The sequence below is a fragment of the Aulostomus chinensis genome, chromosome 12 (genome assembly GCF_037954235.1).
Source record: "Aulostomus chinensis isolate RoL2024-O1b breed Wild chromosome 12, RoL_Achi_v1.0, whole genome shotgun sequence".
Classification (NCBI taxonomy): Eukaryota; Metazoa; Chordata; class Actinopteri; order Syngnathiformes; family Aulostomidae; genus Aulostomus; species Aulostomus chinensis.
The window spans coordinates 11,323,850-11,349,324 of NC_141331.1; the positions used below are offsets into that span (position 1 = coordinate 11,323,850).

The 25,475-nt window shown below is 41.2% G+C and overlaps 2 protein-coding genes across 3 annotated transcripts in view; both read left to right on the forward strand.

Annotated features, from left to right (window-relative positions):
- kcnh7b (potassium channel, voltage gated eag related subfamily H, member 7b) overlaps positions 1-9,038 on the forward strand; it is a 40,330-nt gene extending 31,292 nt beyond the window's left edge. For both annotated transcript variants that reach the window (XM_086220112.1, XM_086220113.1), the window contains exons 11-15: positions 69-159; positions 770-940; positions 2,655-2,811; positions 5,417-5,597; positions 6,341-9,038. In XM_086220112.1, coding sequence (XP_086076238.1) covers positions 69-159; positions 770-940; positions 2,655-2,811; positions 5,417-5,597; positions 6,341-6,610 — 870 coding nt within the window. In that variant the 3' untranslated portion in view covers positions 6,611-9,038. The remainder of the gene's footprint in view (positions 1-68; positions 160-769; positions 941-2,654; positions 2,812-5,416; positions 5,598-6,340) is intronic.
- Positions 9,039-10,186: 1,148 nt separating this feature from the next.
- On the forward strand, positions 10,187-24,612 carry ifih1 (interferon induced with helicase C domain 1). The gene is made up of 16 exons (XM_086220114.1): positions 10,187-10,728; positions 11,833-12,004; positions 12,102-12,218; positions 13,432-13,488; positions 15,581-15,813; positions 16,376-16,586; positions 18,244-18,461; positions 19,668-19,769; positions 19,851-19,974; positions 20,049-20,264; positions 21,482-21,738; positions 21,825-21,974; positions 22,200-22,361; positions 22,760-22,953; positions 23,354-23,447; positions 24,169-24,612. Exons 1-16 carry the CDS (start codon positions 10,294-10,296, stop codon positions 24,364-24,366), a joined length of 2,940 nt encoding a protein of 979 aa, XP_086076240.1. The 5' UTR covers positions 10,187-10,293; the 3' UTR covers positions 24,367-24,612.
- The last annotated feature ends 863 nt before the right edge of the window (positions 24,613-25,475 follow it).

The window sequence follows — 25,475 nt, forward strand, 5'->3', positions numbered from 1 at the left end:
TGCAATTCAGATTCAATAAACTTGTCCTACTCTTTTATAAATTGGTTCTTATGCTCATACTGTTGCAGCCTTCCAGTCTCCAAGGTTGTGACTCAGATGGTGAGGAGGGAAATAAGAGTATTAAAAGAAGAATCTCCTTCACTGCAGATTTGACCAATGGTGAGTAGCCATGATACACAGATCCATGACAACCTCTTTTAACAAGCTTTGTCAATTATTATTCATTGAGTTGTCCTCCTTGATAAAAGCAGTAGTCTCTGTGGAACAGAGAGCAGTCATAGTCCTCGTAGGTAGGTGTCACCACTCAGGAGACATTCTGGTAACACCTCCCTGCAGTTATATCGGGCTAACAAGACCAGGCTCTTATCTAAATCAATTGGGAGACAGAAATTACTTTTATATTACTGTGTTGTTTTTGGTCACCGGGACATAAAAACACTTGAAAAGGTATAGAAATTTTGTACCGGAAGAAAGTTTTGCAAGGTTTCAGGACACAACATCACATATCAATTCTGACTGCTCTGTTGGGGCCCCATCAGCTTATTCGTCAGCGTACTTTCTCACATTTGCTTACATTAAACAACCTGAGCAGCTTCTAAAGATGCATTTACACACACACACACACACACACACACACACACACACACACACACACACACACACACATACATATTATATATATATAAATAAATATAAAATAGTGGAAATCTGCCAGCGCTTAATGTTACAGTTCTGATACACCGGATTACTGCTGCTTGTTGTTCTAAAGGGGAACACAAAGAAGTTGGTGCAGACATGGGAACAGAGGGGGAGTCAAACTTGTGCCTAAAGAGATGTTCAGAAGTCCTGGGTCCCTCATCACCCAATGCCCCAGTGTTGGACTCAAATCTTATTGGACACATCCAGGTCAGAAACAGCTTGGGGAGTCCATCTTTTGAAGGTAATGTATGCTTTTCTGCTGATGCACTGTATGTATTGTGTGAACCTCATCTGGAGCATTAGCATCTGTGCCTGAATATGTGACGGGTGGTATGAGACATAATTTTTCAGTTTTTACAGCAGGTAGGATTTTTGTCTTGTGGCTCGATAAACATGAGTAAAATTGCGCGGTTTACATTCCTCTGCAATCAACTGAGAATATTTGGTTGCAGATATGTGATAAGCCTGGTACACGGCCCCTTTCCCACTGGCAAAAAAAATGCCAAATCAACATCTGGCTTACCTTTGCAATAGGAATGTGATTGTTTGGCATTCACTCCAAGGACAGATGGCCCTGCAGTAGTCGCGGATATGTATCGGCGTTGGCTTCGATGTGAACATAAAACTCGACTGAACAAAGTAATTCGTCACCACTCCCATGCAACAAGGAGACGTGGCTCCACAATCAACAATGGACGCAATGAAAGCTTGTCGCCTTTTGTCATCTTCAGCACAATTTCAGTTTGCCTATATTCAAGCCATGCGTGAACATTGCTCAGTCAGCTCTGAGTTGGAAAATCAAACAAGAGCAGAGGATATAAAACATTAACAAGAGAAACGCCAGCACTGCCCTCCGTGCTGCTGGAATACAGAGGCTCCAGAGACAGAGGTCCGGCGCTTACACTTCTTCTCAATCTAAGTTCTTGATTGCACTGTTTGTTGACTTGTTTTCTGCATTTGCAAAGTCATGGCATGACATGACTATGACATAGACTTAGATTTAACAGAGCTAATTCTCTTGTTTCTTGTGAGTCTTCGTGTCTCACTTTGTAAGCTTGAAGGGTAGAACTTTAAAAAATATTTAAAAAAACAACCTAGCTTGCAAATTAGTTTTACCAGCCCAAGAAAGACTAGTGACTCACTGTAGAACAAACAAGCTAAAGCCAAACCTCATTCATTTTTGCCATTTGTATCCACAATCTCATTAATTCAGTCACTTTCAGTCACATTATATTGGTCATTTTTTGACCAAAGTGAAGGTTGGAAGATAAAGGGACTTGTACACCAAGAGATGCATCTTATACCTTAAACTAAGAAAGTTTTGTCACGTAAAATAAACCACAAATATTATGATGCTTCTTTTTCTCGGAGTCAACTGGCTCAGAGGTCTAAGCTACGGTACAATCACTACAAAATAATATTCCTTTATGATAAGGGTCTCTAGCCACAAAGTAAAAAACACAGTCTGGGATACTGAAGGAAAAAAACCAACCCCTGCTGGGTGGCAGCCTGCAGCTATTGTCCGTCTCTGAAAATAAGACAACGTGAGGGCGAAGTGAGTGCCATCCATGGTGAAGGGACACAAAACAGCCAACAAAGATCCTCATATCTTTATGGCTCATCGCCACCTGGACAGACTGTGGCAACAGATAGAGTCACCACAGAACTACCCATCTTTCTGTTTGAAAAAGGGTCTCAACACACATCACCGGACAGCAAGCCGAACCCTAACAGGTGCCCAGCTGTGATAACAACCGGGCTTGTTTGCTACTTGACAACATTGTACTAATTCTCCCGGGACAAAAGCCTGATAAATTACAACAAAAAAAAACTTCCACACGTGTATGCTTTACAGATTAATTACAGTCTTTTTTGCCAGGGTTTGTGTTTTGTGATGACGTTGTTCCGACCCACATGTGAGGATGTAAAGAATGCATGTTGGTTCGACTCTGCAGATCTGTGCTGTGACAAATGGGTCTGTAAGAAGCCCACGGACTACCTGGATGAGTCAGCACAGTTCCAGGACCTGAGAGAGGACGATAATTCTACCAGTGAGATCACGTATGGGGAGGTGGAACAGCGCTTAGGTCAGCTGCAGGAGCACTTGAACAGGTACGTATGTGCAGAGTCAGCAAAGAGAGGGTTGGTCCTCATTTAATTGTCATAATCAATGATTTGCCTCCAGTTGAGGGACTTACCCAGTGCTGAAGAGACTCTTTACTTTGAGTAACATATTGTTCTCCTGTTCTCTCTGTGACATCAGCACAGATTTTTTTTTTAAACTTTATCATCACTGAAGATGCTCATGTTAAGACAATCACAGCTATAATTCTGGGTTGGCTTTGATGCCCTCGTGTCAAAGCTGGTTTACTAGTTGAGGAACTGCTGAAGCACTTCTTGATGAGGACTTTCGACCTTTGTTCAGCATCAAGATCAGAATTCAGTAACGAGCTGCACTTGCTGATAGAAGATAATGTAGTTGCTGGCTGAGAAATGACAACTTTGTGCATCTGAAACTAGCAATGACCCTCCCCTGCACTGTAGGCCTCTTCGCACAAGGCATAACATAGGCCTCCATGTGTGCAAGCACCGGGTTTGGAAACATACCATTTAGTTTGATTTAACTTGGCTCTAATAGAAACCACTTGTTGATAAAACAACCCTTTTTTGTAATTCAGTCATATGTAGTACTTGGCAGTGACTACGAGAATCATACTGGTTGGATTTTAGGCATCAAAGGGTCAAATCAAGCAGGTATAAAGAGAAGTGCTCAATACATGAAGATTTCTATTGTCGTGTTCAATACATGAAGATTTCTATTGTCTATCAAGGTGCAGGATAAAATTATAGCAAACCCTATCACCCAGCCAGTCTTGGGTTTGAATATTTCTATCAACGTGAACATCGTGTGACTTCAGTTTCTATCGAGAATTGAAAAGGAAAAAAGTATTCAAACTTGTCAGTATTTCCAGCTTTAATAGTACTTAAGACAAAGTGTGTAATGTTGTTAAAATAAACACAGATATAAGGTGCCTTTTTCCTAAATGCCCAAACCATGACAGAACTCTGACCTATATTCTGACCCAGTACTTCTGAAGCCTGACGTTGCCCTCAGCTGCTATGCACCATCGATGACGTTTGAACAATATAAAATGGTATTAGCAATTCTCTAGAGAAAATAAATAAATTAATAACATGCCCATAATCTTATCTACTTGAATAATAAAAGCATCTCATCTTTAGTAGGTTTAGTCCAGTTCCAATGTCTCCGCTGTTTTGTTGTTGTTGTTGTTGTTGTTGTTGTTTTCTGCTTGTGCTCATAATTCTTTCATTGTAATGGCCCGTAATCCTGCAAGAGTGGGATGCTGAAGACTGTAAAACCGTCCTGTGTTTTTCTAAAAGCACCTTTAGGCAAGCAGCCAGCACATTTTAAAACTATTCTTTGTTAAATAATATAATAAATTTTGTCATGATTCTTAAAAATAATCCTACCATTGCATTTGCAGTGAGTAACTCAGTAATTATTGAGTGCTTTATTATTTTAAGTTGTCACCTCCCACACAGCTAAAAACTAAGCTACACTCACACTCCAGACCCTGCCAGTATGTAGTTCATTTAGCTATTCTACATAAGTAGGTGGACGACGGCAGCTACCTGGCAAGAGCTGCTGGACTTGGAGTGGGAGGCTGGATGCACCACTGTAGAGCCAGAAACGCATCAAGACCGAGAATTAATTGGTGCCACGGCTTTGTTTGAACAGTAGTGAGAAAAACCCCCCCTGATATTTTAGAACCTTATATACCTTAAAGATCTCATAACAAAAGCAACTATTTTATTTTCATTGATTTTATGATCATTTGATATGGACATAGGTACACATACTTCAAAATAACCTTTTAAAATAACTTACGATGAGTGCCCGTCCCTGGGGGACCCTTTAATATAAGACATCAAATATGCCCGTCACAGATATTCGGTAGCCTAGTTTGCACAACACATCTGCAGCAGTCTGAAATTGACACTCAAATGAACAGGAGGTGGGTTTTTTGGCTGGAATGATAAAAGAGAATGAGAAACAGCACTGGGGTGCCCAAAATACTGAACTGCTTCATTTCATTTCACACAAATAAGACATTTTATTCCCTGCACCCCACCTCAGCACCAGCTGGCTGCGGGATAAGCAACACTTTCTGTTGTGTAGTAGTCTAAAAAGAAATGACAAAAACACAAAATAACCGTCAGTTCAGTTAATGGCTACCATGTGACTGTTTTGACCTTACCCCTTACCTCACTTTCAAGGTACTAAACAAATGTTCCTGTACGGTTCAATACAAATTAGCAGCACATAAACCTGCATGTTATCGATGAAATCGTAGAGCAGTCGAGTCATTAAGACTTTGTCCATTTTGCTGCTTGATATGGAGCCTCAGTAAAATCCAGTCAGGATAAGACAGACTGAGTGTGACACAGACAGTTCTGCAGTGGATTCACACCTCCCATACAAAGATGATTATCACTCCTGGTAAGAGCAGCATCCTCTATCTGTGACTCTTTCTGAGTGTGTTTCTGCACATTTGCCATCTGTCAAGGAGCACAAGCGCCATCTAGTGCTCAGTAAAATAACTGACACTCATTACGTGGTCATATTTGTGCATTTATTTGCTCCTCTGGAATTATCTGTCCGTCTCTAAATCTCATTCTTTTCATTCTTGTTAAGGTTGGAGTCTCAGCTGATGTCAGATATTCAGACCATCCTGCAGCTGCTGCAGAAACAGCCAACACTGGGACCTCCAGCCTACAGCACTGTGACTGCCAGTCCAGACTACCACGGACCCGCTGTCAAGGTTCAGCCGGTTGCTTTGACTGCAAGCCATTTTTTCAGCCATACAGGAACTCAAGTAAGAAATTCATATATATATTCATCTTAATGAAAAGATACTTTTGTCTCCACCTACTGCCAGTGACAGTTAATACATCAGGGTCCAAATTGTCGTGTGTGTCACAGTGTCGGTGAAATCGTACGTCTCATAATCAGAATTCGGATCATTTTAATTCATTATAACACTTTTTTTTTAACAATGAATAAAGATACATTTTTTTGCACATTTGTACAAAATTGTTGTATTGAATAGTCTCAGTGTTGCAATCACCAATCATGCTTTCATCAGCTAACCTTTCCTGTTCAGCGGCGCTATGAAGCAGTCGATAGTCCGTGGAGCTCCTGCTCTTTCATAACACGACTCCTGCCGGCTGCTTCACTGACCTGAATGTCTTGATTGATTGGTTTGTCTGGCACATTGTGTGGCAGAAAGAATAGACAATCACAAGGAAGAATCTTGAGCCGCCCTCACATATTTCTATGACTGACACCCGTTGCTGTCTGAATTGTCTGGATGATCAAGAGCCTTGGAACTCAATGGAGGCTAAAAGGAGAATTTTGGATTTGATAGGGTCCGAACATTTAATGTGACTTTATTTTTTAAAGGCTGTTTGACATACTTTGTTTAGTTCTTCTGATTTCTGCTTTGACATTGGCCTGCCAGGGTAAAGCAAAGCATTCAGTGAATCAAACTACTGATCTATTCACCACAACACATGCGACTACATTAAATTGTATGTTTTCTGTGCCTCTCTTCCCCAGGGCCCCAACCACAAACTGGAGAGGACGATACAAGAATCCAAAGACTCTCTGTCGAGCTTGGCCAGTGTGAATGCACCTAAAGAGGGCAGCCTTACAACATTGCTTCTACAAAGACATACAGAGCCACTACAACAGCAACAAGAGGTCACAGGCCATCAACAGTCTGCATTGATCCCTCTTCCAACTGAAACCTCTTCCACCTCCGACTCCAACCTCAATGCCGCTGGACTCCACAGACCTGTCCCAGACCCAGAGTTTCCAAGGCCATAAACCTCCTAGCATTGTGTTCTAATATCTGGGTTGTAATGCTGTAATTACTTATTAGCTTTTTTTTTTTTTTTTTTTTTAATCAGCATGCTGCCACGGACATCTGTATTGTTGATTTGCCGTTGCTTGGTAACATATTTAAGATATTTTTGTTTTTCATTGCGCATTTGGATGAATACACTTGATACCATGGATATGACAATAGACATATGGGCTTTGAAGAACTCTTACCGCTCATCTTTGAATATCCATTCACATAAAATGCAGATGCACAAACATTATTCAAAAAAAGTGGAGACTATATGAGGGCAGCTTCAACTGGACAGTCGACAGAAGCCCACAGCTTCTTACCTACATCGTCAGCAAGGATGCTTTTTAAAGAACTGGTTGTTATAGAAGTAGCACAAGAAGTTCTTCTGTTTTACCAATTTTCTGTGCTCAAATGGACTCTAATGGGCTCTTCCTGTGTGTCTGCTGCAACACCAACAACCCTGACTGACCTACCTCACACCAGGCACATCCCATTGTCTAGCACCCCAGGTATTGATCCATCACACATCACAACGTAGTGTCAGCTGCAGAGCCAAGATGAGACCGTACCCCGACACTCAGGTCATAACCGCCACAGATCACCAGTGTAGCAGGCGGAGGAGGACCAGCAGTTTTCTAGAAGTGGGGCCTCAAGTCAGCAGAGCCCCAGGACAAACAAAACACAAAGAAACACAATGTGACAGCAGCACCAGACAGAGGCCTTCCAACCTCCTGTAAGTGCTCTGCATCGGATAGGAGAAAAAAATAATGATGCCGTCTTACACAGTGACAGAAGCCTAGTGTTCTGTAATGGGAGGCTTCAGAATGTTTTATTTTAAGCACATAAAGGTCACTACACTGCAGCGATCTGGGACTCTAATATACATTATTTTGTGGAGAAGCGAGAAGATGATGGATAAGCCATCAAGATACACAACAAGTTGGAAAAACCAGTCAAAAACAGCAAGAAGTACCAAGACCTGTCCGTGTAGAATTTACATGAACGATCTGTAACATTCATGTCCACAGAGTTTAATCTTTGGACAAGGAATTGCAAACAACTGTATTAAGCAATCCCTGTTCTGCCACCTCCTAGTTTCTTGCAGGTGTGCACATTCACACCTGACAGCTTCCCAGTCAAACCACAGTCTAATATTATTGCCACTGAAGAATTTGGGTGTCCGTTGCCTTGCTACCATCGCCTCTTTATTAGAATCTGAAGAGGGAGGAGCCAATGGGACTGTAGAACTTTCTAATTAAGCACTAATTAATCAGACACCATCTTCCAAAACTAGTCGAAATGGCAAGCACAACTAAAGATTATAAATGTTGGCTGGAGGTGTCCCACTGCTGTCGACGAGGTGAACCGGCAGCTGGTGTTTACCTCAGCGTGTCACTAGGAAACTAATAATGATGATAGTTGGAGCGCTGCACTGCTGTGTGTCCTCAATGCTATTGTACAGGTATCGTCACCTGAATCACGACCAGGGGACTCTTGATAACATCCATTCTTATTCAGGTTGCAGAAACCTTTGCCTAGAACACAAAAAAAGTGCAACGAGGGATTGAGACATCTTGTTTTACATCGATTTGATTCAGCCCAAACTCCACAATTGTAGCCAAAACCACGACATGGTCCATCGCAGCAGACCCACCCTTAGCATGATTCCAACGCTTATTTCAGTGGCTGCGGCAAAATGACTGACAAACATATTTCTTGAATAATAGAGCCCATTAGAGTCTGTAACCTATGCGGGGTTCATGCTGTATACAGGACTTCAGCACTCTGAGAGCCGGAGCTTGAATATGTACAAGAGTTTTCTGCAGCTATTAGTGTAATACAGCATTATTACAAAGGTACAAGGACAGTTTTCTTATCCTTAGTTGTATGCCTGTCTTCTCTGAAGTGTGACTCAGGGGTTATGGACAATTGCACTGCAATATACAGTATCAAGAATACTGTACTTTTCTTCTTTAAACAATGTGCATTATTACTTAGGTCACTGTTGTGCACCTACTGTATAACACTATAATTTCTACGCAGTACATGTGTTTTATATCTAAATAGTAATTGTTTTGCACCGCTTGTGAGCCCAAAGTAGCACATTACACTATTAAATGATGTCAGCATAATTATCTGTTTTTAGGATGAACTCAGAATGGGGGCACAAAGATTTACCACACATGGAAAGTTAGCACATGCGTACAAACAGGCCCCTAAATAGGATCTCGTGCCTATACAATAAATCCAAATGCTAAGTCAGTATCTTCATGTATATTATTCCAACAAATCATATATTATTTTCCTGTAAAATTTTTGGTGGCACTGTATATTAAAATATTGGTAGACACTAGAAAATAAAGCATATCATATTGCCAGATTAAAAAAAAAACATAGATATATTTTTTAACTCAGTAAATTATTTTAGAAAGTAGTTCATGTTTGTTTTGAAGCTGAGCAATAAATGAAAACACGCTTATAGCTGAGTGACTGACTTTTTCTTTTTAGGTCAAAACAATCATCTCTATATTAGGAACAGTGTTGTGCTAGTTACTGAAAAACAGTAATTAGTTATAGTTACTAGTTACTGCAATTCAAAAGCAACTCAGTTACTAACTCAGTTATTAAAACAAAAAAGTAAAGCATTACTATGAAAAGGAACTATTCAGATACAAAAAAAAGTTCAGAACTGTCAACATTGTAAGCTCTGTACTACTTGACATGCATTTTCATCACTGAACAGAACTCCGCTAAGCAATATGGTCTATATTTATACAAACACAAACACTAAGATGTTTCAAAGTGATTGATGGATTAACTTTAGCCTGGCTAGCAGTAGCACTCCCTCGTTGAAAAGAACAACTCAGGCGCTGTTGCTCAGGTGCACGGGGTGCACATCTTTCTGGTCTCATACGAGCGGACATCACCGCTGTAAAATAGTACACTTTTGGAGAATAAAGCAGGGTACAAAGCTTAAATATGGAATACTTTGGCAATTGGGCAGCAGGGAAACGAGGACAAGTGACAAGTTTCTTGGCAGGAAATTACTGAGAAAGAAATGTACCAGTTATGTTGTTGGCTGTTCATGTGATGCTACATTTTGTCTTACAGATGCTCACGTCTGCAGAGATACTACAACTATGATTACTGTAAATACAGGTGTGCTTTAACAATCTACTTCCATCTCTAAATTCCATAAAGTACATAAAGGTGTGGATATATGTAACAATATGGTGACACAAAAACTTAACTGAGGTCTATAAACTGACCTTGTTTGAGTAACAAAAATCCAAAAGACTGAAACTAATTTCATTTATTGAAATGAAAGAAACGTTTCATTAATTCCAACTAATGTATACTTAAGGGCCAACAGAAACAGAAATGGAAACTACAATACTCAGACTTTTTACTGCGCAAAAACTTAACTAGATAAACTCAACAACTTGCACTAGCAGCCATACACACTACAGATCTCTTTGTAAAGCCAATACTGACATCTAGCGGTCAGATTAATTAATTGTGTGTTTTGGGAGAACCGAAAATGAAAGTGTGTTGTGTTGTTAGATGTAGTGAATCAGCACTTTTTTGCTCAGTAGGAAGTTCGATCACCAGCGGTTGGCGCAGAGTAATATTTTGGTTTGTCTGCTGAGGCAAAATGGAGCCCGATAAAGATGAAACAATGGAAAATCTCATCGAGGATTTAAGACCCAGGTTACTAGACCTTATTATGGTGGAGCAGGCGCTGGATCATTTACATTTCATCAGAAACGAACAAAAGGAACACATCAAACAAATGGCGATTACTCAAGGTAACTCGGCGGCTGCCAGTCTCCTCATCAGCGCCGTCATTCAGAAGCCACACACCACAGGCTGGTTCCAGGCGTTCGTGGACGCCTTGGTACACGGAGGGTCAAAGTATGCGGCGGACTACTTGCAGAACAACGTTCCGAACCCCGAAGTGGTGGCAGAGAACGACTACTGCGTCCGCCTCATTCAGCTTCTGTCTCCGGAGCTGGTCAATATGAAGACTTCGGCGGTGTGTGTTCACTGTTTCTCGAAAAAACTTCTCACGAAAGAGGATATGGAGAACGTAAGTGTACCACACCTGAGCCCGAATGTGACGGCACACACTCCCACTGCATTGTCTAAATGGCGAAGTTACTCTCAAGTGTCCTAAACTCTAGTCTACACTACTTTTCATACAATGACAATATTAATTGGAGCATTTTTTTTAATCGTTCAGTTCAACTTTTAAAACTGTCAGTGCAAATATTGGCCACAAGATGGCAGACATACGCTCTGGTTTGTTTCCAGAGGCCTGCAGCTTGTGTCTGGGCAGCAAGTCCAAAAAGCGGGGTTCATACTGTCATGGAAAACCTGGAAAAGTCATGGAATTTAATAACAGGCATTTTAAAGTCATGGGGGAGGTTTTTTTTAAGAGTGTAAGGGCTGTAAACAAAATGTATTTTTAAATTGAAGGAATGCATTATTTGTTCAAAGCAAATTGAATGTCAAGATACCCATCCATCCATCCATTTTCTACCACTTATCGTGTTAAGGGTCGCGGGGGGGGGGTGGAGCCTATCCCAGCAGCCTTCAGGTGGGAGACAGAGTTCACCCTGGACAGGTCACCAGTCCATCACAGGGCCAACACATAGAGACAAACAACCATTCACACTCACAGTCACACCTACGGTCAATTTAGAGTATCAATCAGCCTCGTCCCCTCTTGATGTCTTTGGACTGTGGGAGGAAGCTGGAGTACCAGAGAGAACCCACACAGGAACAGGGAGAACATGCAGACTCACACAGAAAGATCCCGTGATGGAGCCGGGACTCGAACCCAGAACCTTCTTGCTGTGAGGTGACAGTGCTGACCACTGCACCACCGTGCAGCCCAAGATTTATTTAAAAACATAATCATGTGGTATTGAACCACGTTATTATCATCATCATTTTATGTATAATACATGCCGATTCTTACTGACATGGATTTCTGTTTATTTTGTAATTGCATATTTATGTAAAGTGTCACTCCTGTAAGGTACCCCACTGCTTGGCTTGATAGGAGAGATTATTTTAATCTTTTTTTTTTTTAAATGTACTTAAAAAGGATCAAATGCAAGTCTACTAGCTGAGGACACCCTGAGGCTGAATGTATAAGCAGTCTGCTCTCCTAATGTTCATGTTCCAGATTGAAGCTAAGATACAAAACAAAGGACCCAAAGAAGGAGCTCGTCAACTCCTGGCAAAAATCGTGAGAGGTCGACCTGGATGGTTCTCGAAATTTGTTAGCATTTTGCGTGAAACTGAACACAAGAAGTTGTACGAGCTGACTGGAGGCATGCTTGACTGTGACGCACGAGGTGATTATATACTGGAACACACACACACACACACACACTATAATTGCATAAATATTTATTCCTGATGATGATTTGGTTTGTTGTTTGTTTGCCTCAGATGAGAAACCGTCTTCAATCAATGAGGCTACAGGAAGTGACGCAGCCACGAAGAAGAGCTGTGATAAGCCAGCATGTATGGACGTCAGCGTGGCCAACGAGATTGATAAAACCACAGGTCCTCACACCTCTGTTAAATGATCAGTCACAACTAGGCAGACAGGTGACTAACAAATAGAAGTAATAACATGGATGTGCTGGGCCGTCTCAAGCTCCTAGGACATAGTTTAGGGCACACGGCCGGGGAGCTGGAACACCGTTCTTCCAGCAGATATTTGGTGGAGAACCGAACCATTCAGCTGTTTTCAGGCATGGTGACAAGGAAGTCCACTTGATCAGCTTTAATCTCAAACCCTCGTTAAACTCTTGTCCTAGTCCAACAATATAACGAAAAGAAGGGGAATTTAAGAATGATTATTTTTACTGTTCTGTCCCCCGCCTGCTTATTAGGATATGATGATCCTGATTCAGTTCATGTTGTTCAAATCAGTCAAATAACTCAACTCGTGTGTTTCTACAGTTACTCCTTTGGGAAAAAAACACCTGATCCCAAACATATCAACACCAGATCAGCTAATCATAAACTGTGGGTGGTATCTATGCTGATTTTATTGTTTCCTCTTTCTGACCATCATTACAGCTGTTGAGATTAGATTAGATTGTGTTTATCAACTGCACTGTTCTATGTGTGAGGACATTCCATTGATTTACATTCATTTGGACAGCCTAATCCTAATCCTAACCCTAATCCATTAATGCCTGACCTTAACCAAGAATTTGGGAAATTACTTTGTTCCATAGTAGGATTTCATTAAGGCTAAGGTTAGTGTTTAGACCAGAAAAGGTCTCCAACAGGTAATAAAAACCATCTCTCTCTCTCTCTCTCTCTCTCTCTCTCTCTCTCTCTCTCTCTTCTCTCTCTGTCTCTCTCACACACACACACACACACACACACACACACACACACACAGATGACTCATTAGCTCTACCCTCACTGAGACATTACAGGGAAGAGTGCAGACATAATGGCGACTGTAAATGAAAGCAAAACGCTGTAGTGAGTATTGTTATTTATTCTTCTCAACTCATGCTGGGGATGTGTTCTCTTCTCCTCGTACAAGTCAGAATGAAGCCAACTGAAACTGTGACCTAAAAACTAAATGCAACCCAAACCAAACCCTGGGCCTGCTGAAGCGGTGCAGCCCTAATAAAGATATATGGTATATTTGGAGTGTTTGAAAAGCAGCAACAAAACACACTGAAGCAAACGGTCCACTGTGTGAACTTTTCCACTCCTAGTGAACAAGGTGACTTGTTTCATTTCTTTTCAGACCTTTACAATGGCGAATCCACCGAATCCGAACTGCTGCCAGTATGTTTACAACCAGGTGGGCCTGAATCACTCACTTGACACTGTTGAGTATTTTAAGTATGCTAGTAATTCTACAGCAGCTATTAGTGTAACTTCTTGTTTCCTGTCCCAGTTGACTAAACGCCAAAATTGAGTCTATAAAAAAATAACGCACATTTTATCTTGAAAGGCTGCGAGAGTGTCTTTGGAAGACAACCTCTCTGTGTCCTGCCTGTACAACACTGAATAATATGTTTCATGTGTGTAGAATGATGAACCTCACAGAGGTTAAAGAGAACAGAGACCAGCCAGCGTGTCAAATGAAAACCACATGCTTACTTCTATTGGCAGATTGTAAAAGAAATGTAAAGGAAAAAAACCTCTTTCAAGTAGTTGTGCAGTGGAACCCTCCCCCATTGAAATGATCTCTCTTTCCACTGTGACACAATTGACATTATGAATATCTTTACAGAAGAAGAAGTGGACTAAAAAGGCATTGGAAATGATTATGCAAAATGAGGAAACTTGTCTTTTATTTCCATAATCTGAGGTTGCAGCTTGTCTTGTAATTTGAACAATGTCATAAACTTGGCTGTGGTCGAGCAGATTGTTTGGTTTGAACAGAGTAGAAAGATAACTTTGACGAGTCGACAGTATGCTTGTGCAAAGTTTCACTGAATTGAAAGAACCAGCTTTGGGTTCGAACTAATATTACACAGCTGATTGTTTGCTTTCCTGGAACTGATGGTGAGAATTCAAAAGGCAACTATTCAAACCACAATTTACTTCTAGTTGCTGTTTAAAACTTTTTTTCCAACAGCAGAAACTTCTGTTTACTTACACGCAAGTCTTTGCCTCAGATAGTAATGACATGCTAAGTTTGACGAAGGCAACGAAAAGCTGTCTGCACTGAGAAGAAACAATAATGTTCTAGGGGGTTTGAACTCATTATTGGGGGAAGCTGAGAGTTTGATGGGGACTTAAATGTACATCGAGCCTCAGTTGTCCTCTCCCCAGTCTAGAAAGAGAAAATAAATCACAGCCTTCTGAATGAAGGGAATTACTTGAAGCCAAAAAGTGTACGTGAAAAAGTGTTTTTCCCTCCTCCACTACTTCATTAATACAGAAAGAGCCAGCGATGTATAGCTAGCTCGAAGCTAATAATGGCTAACTACAAAATTGCCAAGAAATGTCCAATAACAAACTCTTAAGTGCATCGTCCAGCATAATCCGCATCAAGTAATCTGCAAATAAACAAAAAAAAATTGTAGCTTGTTAATGAATATTTTAGGTTGTTGATAACCGTTAGCTTTGAGCTAACTATACATTGCTGGCTCTTTCTGGAGAAACAATGACGTAGTGCTGGAGGGGGGTAAAGCATCTTTCTGAACTCAAAGATGTTTATTTGTGAGTACTTGAAAGGCAAAAGACACTTTTTGGCTGAAAGTTTGCTTGAATCACCCAGGGTTCATAGGGTCATGAAAAACCCGGAAAAGTATTGAAATTTGCCTGTACTTTTTTTGTAAAAGTCATGGAAAATGATCAAACTGTAATGCTGTAACCCTGCAATCCTTACAAAGCAGAGGGAAAGACAGAAATACTGTCAGAATAGACCTCAAGATGATGGTTACATTACCAAAATGACATGTGATGAAATAAAAGCTCCAAGTAGGCTGAGAAAATCAGGATGAGTCATAAATACATGCAGATGTTAGCTTGTGCAAAGAAGTGCTGGCTTGATTGTTTGGGAAACATTTGAGACAGTTCCATTGGCTCTAATCCCAGATTTGTAGCTTCAGATTAGTGACATGTTAAAAGGGTCAGATGACACATATGCATTTGTACTCAAACAACGACATCTGTAGTCTCAATAGTGTCTGTTGGTGATGGGTTTTATCTTAACTGCTGTTATGTGTGACTGGGTATGATTCTGCTCTAAAAAAGGTGCTGTTTTCATTACGTTCAGTGTTTGAATATGCTTGAATGTTTTGCCCTTTTCATATGACCGTTGACATGACATTCCAGTACCGAACCAAACCACAAACAATGACATGCTTTCCCCTGCATGTTACGCCTGTAATTGTGGCTTGCTGACACGGATAGAAGTGAATCTGTGTTCTGTGTTACAGATGGAAGTGAGTCAGTACCAGGAGCAGCAGCTGAAGGCTCCGAAAAAGCTGATATTGTTCTTCGAGATTATCAGATGGACGTCGCTAGACCTGCCTTAGAGGGGAAAAACATCATCATATGCCTCCCGACAGGAAGTGGTAAAACCAGAGTTGCAGTTTATATTACCAAAAAACATCTGGACGGCAGGAGGGCGGAGCGGCAATCAGGGAAGGTTGTCGTCCTGGTGACCCAGGTACTATTACCCACGTCAACCTACAGCTTCAAACTATAGTTTTCACCCACTTTGGTGCTTTTCATATCCAATGAAAACATTCTATCTTTCAGTCAATTTGCACATGTGGGTCAGCTCACCACAAATTACATGCCATAAGGTTTCCCTGCACTCTGTTACTATTTGGCATGTATGTGAACTCTTCTACAGTGGAACAACAACAAAAAAAAACCCACTCCATTTTGGATTAGTTTTTCCAGTTATAAAACGACGTGATTGAACCACATCGTCGGGGTTTGTTCTTTAATACTCAAAGACATTTTTGACTTCAACAACCTACTGTATTGTAAAGACTGTCTCAACCAAAGTGAAAAATAAAAGTAGAGGACATAACTAATTTAGGAAGAATGCGTCTGACAACAAAACAATAACACTGAAGTTATTGTGAGTGCAAACACACTCTGCCTCAGGAGCTTTGTGGTTCCAAAAACAATCCAGCTATTTTAGTTTTTTTTAATTTTCTCTTGAATTCTCTTTTGCTGTGTCACTGTTGAGAAATTCGATCTGTTCCGGTTTCCCGTAGGTTCCTCTCGTTGAGCAACATTATGCTACAGAATTCAATCCTTTTCTGAAAGACACCTACAAAGTGGCAAGAGTCAGCGGAGCCTCCCAGTTGAAAATCTCTTTCACAGAGATCATGAGGAAAAATGATGTAATCATTTGCACGGCCCAGATTCTTGAGAACTACTTGGACAGGTCTAAGTCAGGGGACGACGAGGGAGTGGACCTAAAAGGTGGGATTTTACGATCTTGTTTTATCCTTTGTTTCCTTTTAAAAAGAATCCAACACGTGAACCATAAGTGCCCCCCCACCCCCTGCCACCCGCCCTCCTTCCCAGAGACTGACTGTGTCGTGACCCAAAGTTGGGTAGCAGGAAATTTTTATCTGGAGCGCCCAAATAAGATTGGAGAATGTCTTCCGTAGCCTTAAGGTCTTTATTTGCAGTCCACGTGTTTTCAATCTTGAGTGTTTGAAACAAAGTTGCGATTTATCAAATACGTACCTTTTCTGAATGTTTGGTTTGAGCAGCAGAAAATGATCAGGAATGTTCCGCTTATTATTCATACACAAGCTCTATTGTGTATTAACCTGACAAGTCAGACGGTTTAGGACACCCAAAGAATCTTTTTAGAACAAGGTGGACACTTTCAAGAAATTCTTGGCAGGTGACTGAATGAACCATCTGTCTATCACAGACTGACACTGTCGCCGGAGCCGTGCAGTGGAAGAAGGAAAAAAAAAAACATCTTTTCCATCGAGAAAAGCTGCCAGTTTCATTCTTTGCTCTGATTTCAAAGAAGAAACACTCTCCAGTACTTTCTTCCTTCAAATAATCAAACTCATAACCTGAAGCCTCGAAAGAGGGTTTGTAAGGATTCTTTGTCTCCTTTTAAAAAAAACAAATGTGGGTCTCTAGAAAGTTTGGGAAACAATGTTATGAAAAAAAATTCAGCGTTTCAAAAATGTACTTTGGTTTCAGCTTAAATTGGTCGTGCGTAAACAAAATTAAGGGGGGGGGGGGGGGAGAAAATTCAATTCAAAGGTCGCAACATCTCTTCATTTTTGAAAGTCTGCCTAAAACATTTAGCCAAGAACTGTCCAGGCTTAAACCCCACACACTGACAGGTTTTGTCATGGAAAGCCACCCAGAGGACACAAATCATCTCCCCCGATGATACCTGACAGGATTTTGTCAAAGTCTTCAGGCTCGGCTCTTCGCTCCTGTTGGCACTCAGTAGTCCAAGGTGGAATAGCCACCTCAGTGGAACATATGCTGTTTGTTGAAACGCCTGAAAGCATGTGCTTTTTTTTTTTCCCCCTTCCTCCTTTCTTTCTTTTTTTTTCTGGTTTCCAGGCCACACGTCTGTTCAAGCCATCAGTGTGAAGCTCATGAAATCCACATGAGAGCTTCTATCACCCACAGTACATCAAGCTGCCTCTCTCTATATACTCTCTTCCTCCAGGGACACATTTACATCACTATGGTTCAACTTGTAGATGGGAATGGTTGTAATTTCTCCATTGTCTACTTGAACAAACATATAGAATCGGTTTTAATAGGTTATTTAAGTAAGTAATGTCTTCAACAGTATACCACAGTGTGGCTTAAATTGCTGTGTCCTAGAAAAGAGCTGGGTTTTGTTGGAGGAACAGTTCCTACAGGCTGAGTGAAAACCACCATCAACTCATTCCAGAAACATAAATAAATGAGATAAAAATAGCTTTGCCTGGTAGAGAAAAATGTAGGCTTTTTTTCTGGATGTTATGGAGGGAGCTGCAGAACGATACATACAACTGTAAACAGTATTCACCTATTGTTGCAATACTGGAATCAAGGAAGTAACAGGCTGCTTCCTAAGTTTCTGTTTTCTTGTGTCACCCTCAAACAGATATGTCGCTGATTGTAATAGATGAGTGTCACCACACTCGGAAGGGAGAGGTCTACAATCACATCATGATGCGTTACCTGAAGCAGAGGCACAAGAACAAAAGGTTGAAGAAGGAGCTGAAGGAGCCAGTCTCTCTCCCTCAGATCCTGGGTCTTACTGCCTCGCCGGGGGTTGGTGGAGCCACAAAAATGGAGAAAGCAGAGGAGCACATTCTGCGAGTACATACCCCTCTCGGCTTTTGTCCACACCTGTGTCGACAGAAATATGAGCACACGTCAGCCAGTGTAGCAGGCATACCTCTGCCAAGGCAAGCCAAATAAAAGAGGGAGCAATGAGCGCAGCGAGGTGAAAGCCAGAGCGAGGTGAAACCTGATAATATTTGGATTTTGCACGGCAGAGCAGTCTTATGCGCTCACCGCGCCGCAAATATCATTTCCTGCATCCACTAGGTGGTGCCAGAGAACGCACGTACTTTATATGTTGCCGTATGCCACGTGAGCAGTTACATGAGGCTCACTTCCTGTAACCACTAGGCGACGCTATGACTTCAAATCAGCTTCTTGATGTCCACAGGCCTGGACTCCGATCCATTAACAACAGTTTCGGATTCTATGGCGAAACATCAAAATTGTCCAGCTTGACACTGTAACACCGTTAAACAGAAATTCACAGTCTTCACAGTAACCCAATATCTTCAGGTCATTTCCTGTTTCCACCAGGTTGTGCTATTACTAATGTAAGAGATTATTCCTCGGTGCATGCTACACTCCTCTCCCTAGTCTGGTGAAAATCAGCCTCATAGTTTTTGCATAACCCTGCTGAGACACAAACACTGAAAACATGACCTCCTTGGCAAAGCTGCCAATAATCTTTACACCTCATGTAGCTCTGTTAAACCAAAATACGCTTACCAAAACACTGCCTGTGGAGCAGGATTGGAAAAAATTGAGTCAAAATAAATCTAGCTGTAAATAATGTCCCTGCAGGATCCAAAGTCTTTGTGAAATTCACACCTCAGGGACTTTGACAGATTGTCTTTAGATTCTTGCATTCTGTCCTTAAAAGCCACAGAGGAGATTAATTAATCTTGACTAACATCTGTCAAATAAAATTTTTGTGCAATTTGTTAAATTGTATTCGTGTCCATACGAAATGTAAAGTCTACAAATTTTCCTTCCCTTTTCCTTCTTTTTTTACTGAACTATTTCATCTTTTGTTTATCTAAATCCTGCCGCTTCCTCTGTCTTAGTCATAGGACCGTGCTTACTCAGCCAAGCTGTTTCCAGTGTTCCACACTGCGCCTGCACACAGGGCAGCAACTCAGTTTCAAGACTTCCACTCAAAGTTTGATCTTAAACAGTGTATTTTTGTCAGATTGAAATAATCCAAAAATGTTTTCTCCTCTAAACCTGTCTATTTCATAGATTTGCGCCAACTTGGATGCTTTCAAAATCATGACGGGGAACCTCAAAGAACACAAAAAGGAGCTCACCAAAAAAATTGTGATAGCTGAAGGCCGAAAAATGGTACAACAAAATGGTTTCACCGTCACTTTTCTAAAGGATAGCATTATGAGGGTTACATTTGTACAACCAAATATCTTTCAGGATCCTTTCGGGGATGTCATCAAGAAAATCATGAACACCATTCATACCCATGCTGAGTTGAACCCCACCTGTGAGCTGGGCTCTCAGAATTATGAACAATGGGTTGTTCAAATGGAGCGAAAAGGTGAGCACAACTTCCTTCAGTGCCCTTTTCCTTCTCGCTGATGACGAACTAAACCTGATCTTAATTTTTTTCAGCTGCAAAAGAAGAAGATCAGAAGGTGCGAGTTTGCGCAGATCACCTTCGACAGTACAATGAAGGTTTGCAGCTCAGCAACACCATACGCATGTGCGACGCCTTCAGCTGCCTGAACAAATACCAAGAAGAGGAGATGAAGAAGAAAAGTCCCTCAGAACTGGAGCATACCATCCAGATCACTGCGACGGAGAGGTTCCTCTTCAACTTGTTCATAGGTACCATGTTCACACAAGCTAATATCCTCAAAGTAGAAACTTATTGGAGCAGTTTGACTTTTTTAAATGTTAAGAGTTAGCTGTTACTGTTAGCTAAACCTGCAATTAGCTAAAACTAGTTTAATGTAGCTAAAAGTAGAACCTTCAGGAAATAGACAACATCCCCCCAATGACACACATACGTTGGACTTGGTACAGAATTTAGCCAACAATATATTAGCTTTAGAGGTGTTTGTAGACCTTTTTAGACCATTTATCTCCCTATTTTATTTTAGTCTTTTTGCTAAACTAAGCTTACCAGACCTTAGCTTAGCTGTTTATTTACCTGTGTGACAAGCTCTTCAGACATGGAGGTGACTTGAATCCCAGGAAGTAACTAGTTGCAATTTTCAAGCAACATCAGGTTTATATTATTTTTGTTCCCATCTCTAAACAAGAGTAACAAACATTTAGTTTACAGCAATGAGTTTTGTTTTTTTTTTTCCTTCAGTTTTATGTTGTGGTTTGGCATAATGTCATTAGTGCTTCCTGGTTTGGCAGAAAGGACCCAAGAACGGACGAGGGCCGTCTTAGTGTGTGCCTGAGTCAGTCAGAGGAGAAAAATTTGTTGACCTGTTGCCTTATTTTGTAAAACATTTCCAGAGATTTCCTGAAAAACAAATCTGAGCATGTTGTGTATATGGTTCCTTAATTTATGTTGGATACAGTAGTGAAAATAAATGAACTAGTCTGTCAGAAGGGTGATGCAAAGGCTAAAAGACTGAATTTCACTACAACTGGTAGAGATTTGCTACATAGACTGTGTAACATATTGCCCTTGTTGTTATTTTAGTAGATAATACGTTTGTTCAGTTTGTTTCTGCATCATTGTGTAAATAGAATGCTCTTAAGAGTAGGCCCAGTTTTCTCTCTTAACGAACTTTCCTTCAAAAGTGTTACTTACCTTTTTTGGTAAGGAGCATGGTCAAAGATGCAAGCAAACAACTTCATTTATGGTGTAAATAAACCATAAATAATAGCAAGTGTAAACTGCTAGAACATGAACCACTTACTGCAAATAGCGTTAGTAGATTTATAAAACAGTTTATTTAAACCAATGTCCATAAACACATGACCTCAGAGCAGGGTGGTAAAACCCCACCACGTACCCTAACATGTTTGTAAGTTTTGTGCATCAGCATTCATTTTTTTTCTATCATGAAATCTCCATCCTGCAGACAACAAGAAGGAGCTTCAGACGCTTGCAGACAATCCTGCCTATGAAAATGACAGTCTGTCCAAACTGAGAACCAATATTCTGCAGGAGTTTAGCGGCAGGAAGGAGGCCAGAGGGATCATTTTCACCAAGACGCGTCGCAGTGCCATTGCTTTAAGTCAGTGGATTCAGGAAAACCCCAAGTTTGCTGACATAGGTGTGAAAGCCTCACATTTCATTGGAGGAGGAGACCAGAGTGTTGTTAAACCAATGACCACTGTGAGTGTGCATTACTCTCTAGTCTCCCTACCAGCAGCTGCATATTAAACCCAATTTACGCATCAATTCACATTTGCGTTCTTCAGGCCGAGCAAAAAGATGTACTGAGCAAATTCCGCACTGGAGACGTCAACTTGCTGATCGCTACCACAGTAGCAGAGGAAGGTTTAGACATACGGGCCTGCAATTTTGTCATCCGATATGGCCTTGTGACCAATGAAATCGCTATGATTCAGGTCAGTGATGGACTGTGTGAATTATTAATATTATGTCCTGCAGTCTCATTTGATACTGTTGTGCTGAATTACCCCAATTATTAAAGCGATAGTTCAGATTTGTTGAAGTGGGACTGTATGATGTTGTCCTCCATAGCAAGGGGACTACATCACACAGGCCCACTTCAACCAATCCAAAATATACCTTTAAGGTGACTGCCTTTACGTGGTTGTGTGCTTTTGCAGGCCCAAGGCAGAGCGAGAGCTGAGGACAGCACCTACACTCTGGTTGAGGTGTCGGGGTCTGGGGTGGCTGAGAAGGAGACTGTCAATGAGTACCGCCAGAAGATGATGAACAAAGCCATTGAAAAAATAAGAGCCTTAAAACAGGAAGAATATGATAAAAAGGTAAGTCCTCTTTCATTTCGTAGAGTAACTTGAGACATTTGCAGTGAGTTGAAAGACGCTGAATATGAGCTGATTGTTTTATTTGTAGTTTACTCAGGTAGCAGTTTAAAAACACTGAAACGGCTTCGCTGGGTCCTCAAGACTTCAGTCATTTTACCGACTTTGCATTTCAGCAAATGTCCTCTGTCTCTTGAATCCACATGGACTGTTTACAGAGACGGTCCAGGCCTGCTTAAACATGATTGGTCACCACTACTTCAAGGAAAACGGAAACCAGAAGCTTCCCTGTCCCCAAATTTTTAACCCTGGCCATGTATTCCGTATCTATATACGTAATCTTGGGTGTGTGAGATTGAATTGAAGGCTACGGGGCTGTGAGATGTTTTTCCTTTCATCAGATCACAGAGTTTCAGCTACAGGCTATAATGGAGGAGAGGGTGAGACTGAGAAGTGCAAAAGAGAAGAGCATCAAGCAGCAGAACCCATCGGAGCTGAAGCTAAAGTGTCGTGGTTGCAGCAAGGATGTGTGTAGCGGAGAAGATATCGAGATCATCGAAAGCATGCACAGAGTCAATGTTTCACCGCAATTTAGGTATGGATCGCAGTTTTGATGAAACTTGTACGCCATCCCGAGCCTTCTGCAGATGTGTAGTAGGGTTGGGTACTGGACTTGATGCCTTTAACTGTACCAGCAGTACGGAGCAGAAATGAGTCCCTCAATCAGGCAGTTTGTTATTGTAGAACATCTCAGAGTCTGTGGGATTTCTGGATGGATTTTTGGACACCTGGAAATTGAGAAGCTTGTTTTCAAGAAGAACTGAAAATTATTTTTTGTTACTTGCAGTGACAGAACAGTACTGGTACTTTGAAATATTAACAGTACCCCACCCTTGTGGTGTTAGGGGACTTTTACTGTCAATTGTATGCCTTTAATTTGATAATGATATACACCCTGCAGGGATAATCTAATGTATCTTGGTTTTCTTTCACAGCGAACTTTTCATTCAGACAGAAAACACCTCTCTTCAAGAGCGACATGTGGATTATGAGACCAATGGCTTCATAGCGTGCAAGGACTGTGGGCAGGTAAATGGATGTCTGGATGATTTCTGGATGTTCTGTTGAGTGTTTTTTTGGTGATATGTTGTCTATGTAATTGTTCTATTCAAATAAACTGAAAAGGAGGCGGCATGGCTCAGAGGTAGAGTGGCCGTCTCGCAACCGAAGGATCGCTTCAAAGTGTTCTTGAGCAAGATACTAAAACCCTAATGGCACTGTGACCGACTGGCGACCCGTCCAGGGTGAATCCCGCCTCTCGCCCAATGTCAGCTGGGATAGCTGCCCCCTCCCCCAAAGCAACCCTTAATGGTTAAGCAAAATAGAAAATGGATGGATGGAAATAAACTGAAAAACTTTTCTAGGGAAATAATACCCATGTGTAAACATTCATAGGTAGACTTGCACCGCTAACATTAATGCTAGCTCTGTTGGACACAGTAGTGGAAGCTCTGGAGCAGATGGTTTCCACTGTTGGAACTCTGGCAGTTTCTGCTGCTCTCATGGGTGTGGGGCGAAGTTGTATTTTATTGTATTTATCTGTATATGCGCAACATATTTAGTGTGAAGGGAGTATTGTTTTCTGACCCAGGAGAAAATGTTCAGAGGAGAAAATCCACCTGTAGCCCATAAGACCACAGCTCCACAAATCATTTGTCAGCCAAGGGTGTAACCATTCATTTGTCACTGACTTGGCTAGAAACAAAGAACATCACCTCAGATGTGCTTTGATTCACTCTATTTGCTGCAGAGATGGGGCTCCATGATGCTGTACCGTGGGATCGAGTGCCCCTGCCTCCACGTGAAAAACTTCGTTGTGACGATTGGCGAGAAGAAGATCAGCAAGTGCACCAAGTGGAACGAGCTTCCGGTCAAGTTCTCTGAATTCGACTACCTTGAACACGCCAGCCGGATTGCACAGAGCTCAGATGAGGAAGAAGTGGATTGAATCACAAGAGTGCAATTAAGGAGCCATCAATAATCTTCTCTTCTTTCAAATCATGCAACATTAAACCTGATAAATGCACTTTTAAGTCACGATAACTGGAGTCACTGACAGAAATGAATTTCAGCATCCTGAAACATTTTCATCAAGTTATTGTCAAAGCACTTCATCCCTGAAACTTTGTTTATTTGCATGAGGGTTTGTTGGCGTGTGTGGGATTCACTGTTGAGACACTTAAAAGTGTCTATTAAATCATTCAAAAGTTCATCGTGTGCATCGTTTGTAGAAAATGAATCATGAACAGATCTATTTTCCGCTCAAACCTCTGTGGTCTCAGGAGAGGGCAGCCGCTGATGACGGCCCCTCTGAGCCCGCCTGTCAACACACAGGTGCTACTAGATGGTGGTGAGTCATTACTGTTGAGCCAGGCTGCGCCGCTATTTTGAGAACTATTTTTTTTTATGCTTGTTTCCTGATTAACCAGATTGTTGAGGACATGCTGGTTGGGTGGAGTGATACTGCTCGACTCCTTTCGAGCAATAATCAGAATCGACTTAAAAAAAAGTCATGACTGGCAACTGCATCACCGCTGAACATCTGCCCCGGTCACATGACTGCGGAAACCTGGCTGTGCCATATGGCTGGTGAGGCACCAAAAAGTTAGGTTTTTGCACAGTGAAAATGATGAAAGCTCGTTTTGAACTTCATTTCTAAGCTTTAAAATCAACATAACTAAAGCCAGACATTCTCCAAAAGGGTTGCTGATTCAATAATTGGGAACTGCTCTAGTCCTTGCAGCTCTACACTATGTATTTTTGTACAGAGCCGTTGGACAAATTTGTCATTTATTCATTTAATTGTTTAACTGTAGTGTCACCACAAAACACTGGAGTAATGTTTGTGGACTTTTTTTTTTAAGTGTTATTAAAGTCATAATAATGACCATTATCCTGAAAAATAACACAGAAACTGAAACAAAAAAGTATTACATTTTAAAAGTTTGGTACTCCCATCCCAAGAGTGCACTAGTCATTCTTAGAAATAATCCAAAACATGAGTGTACTTGATTTCACATCTGGAAAAAAGTAGAAGGAAACAAACATAATAGGGTC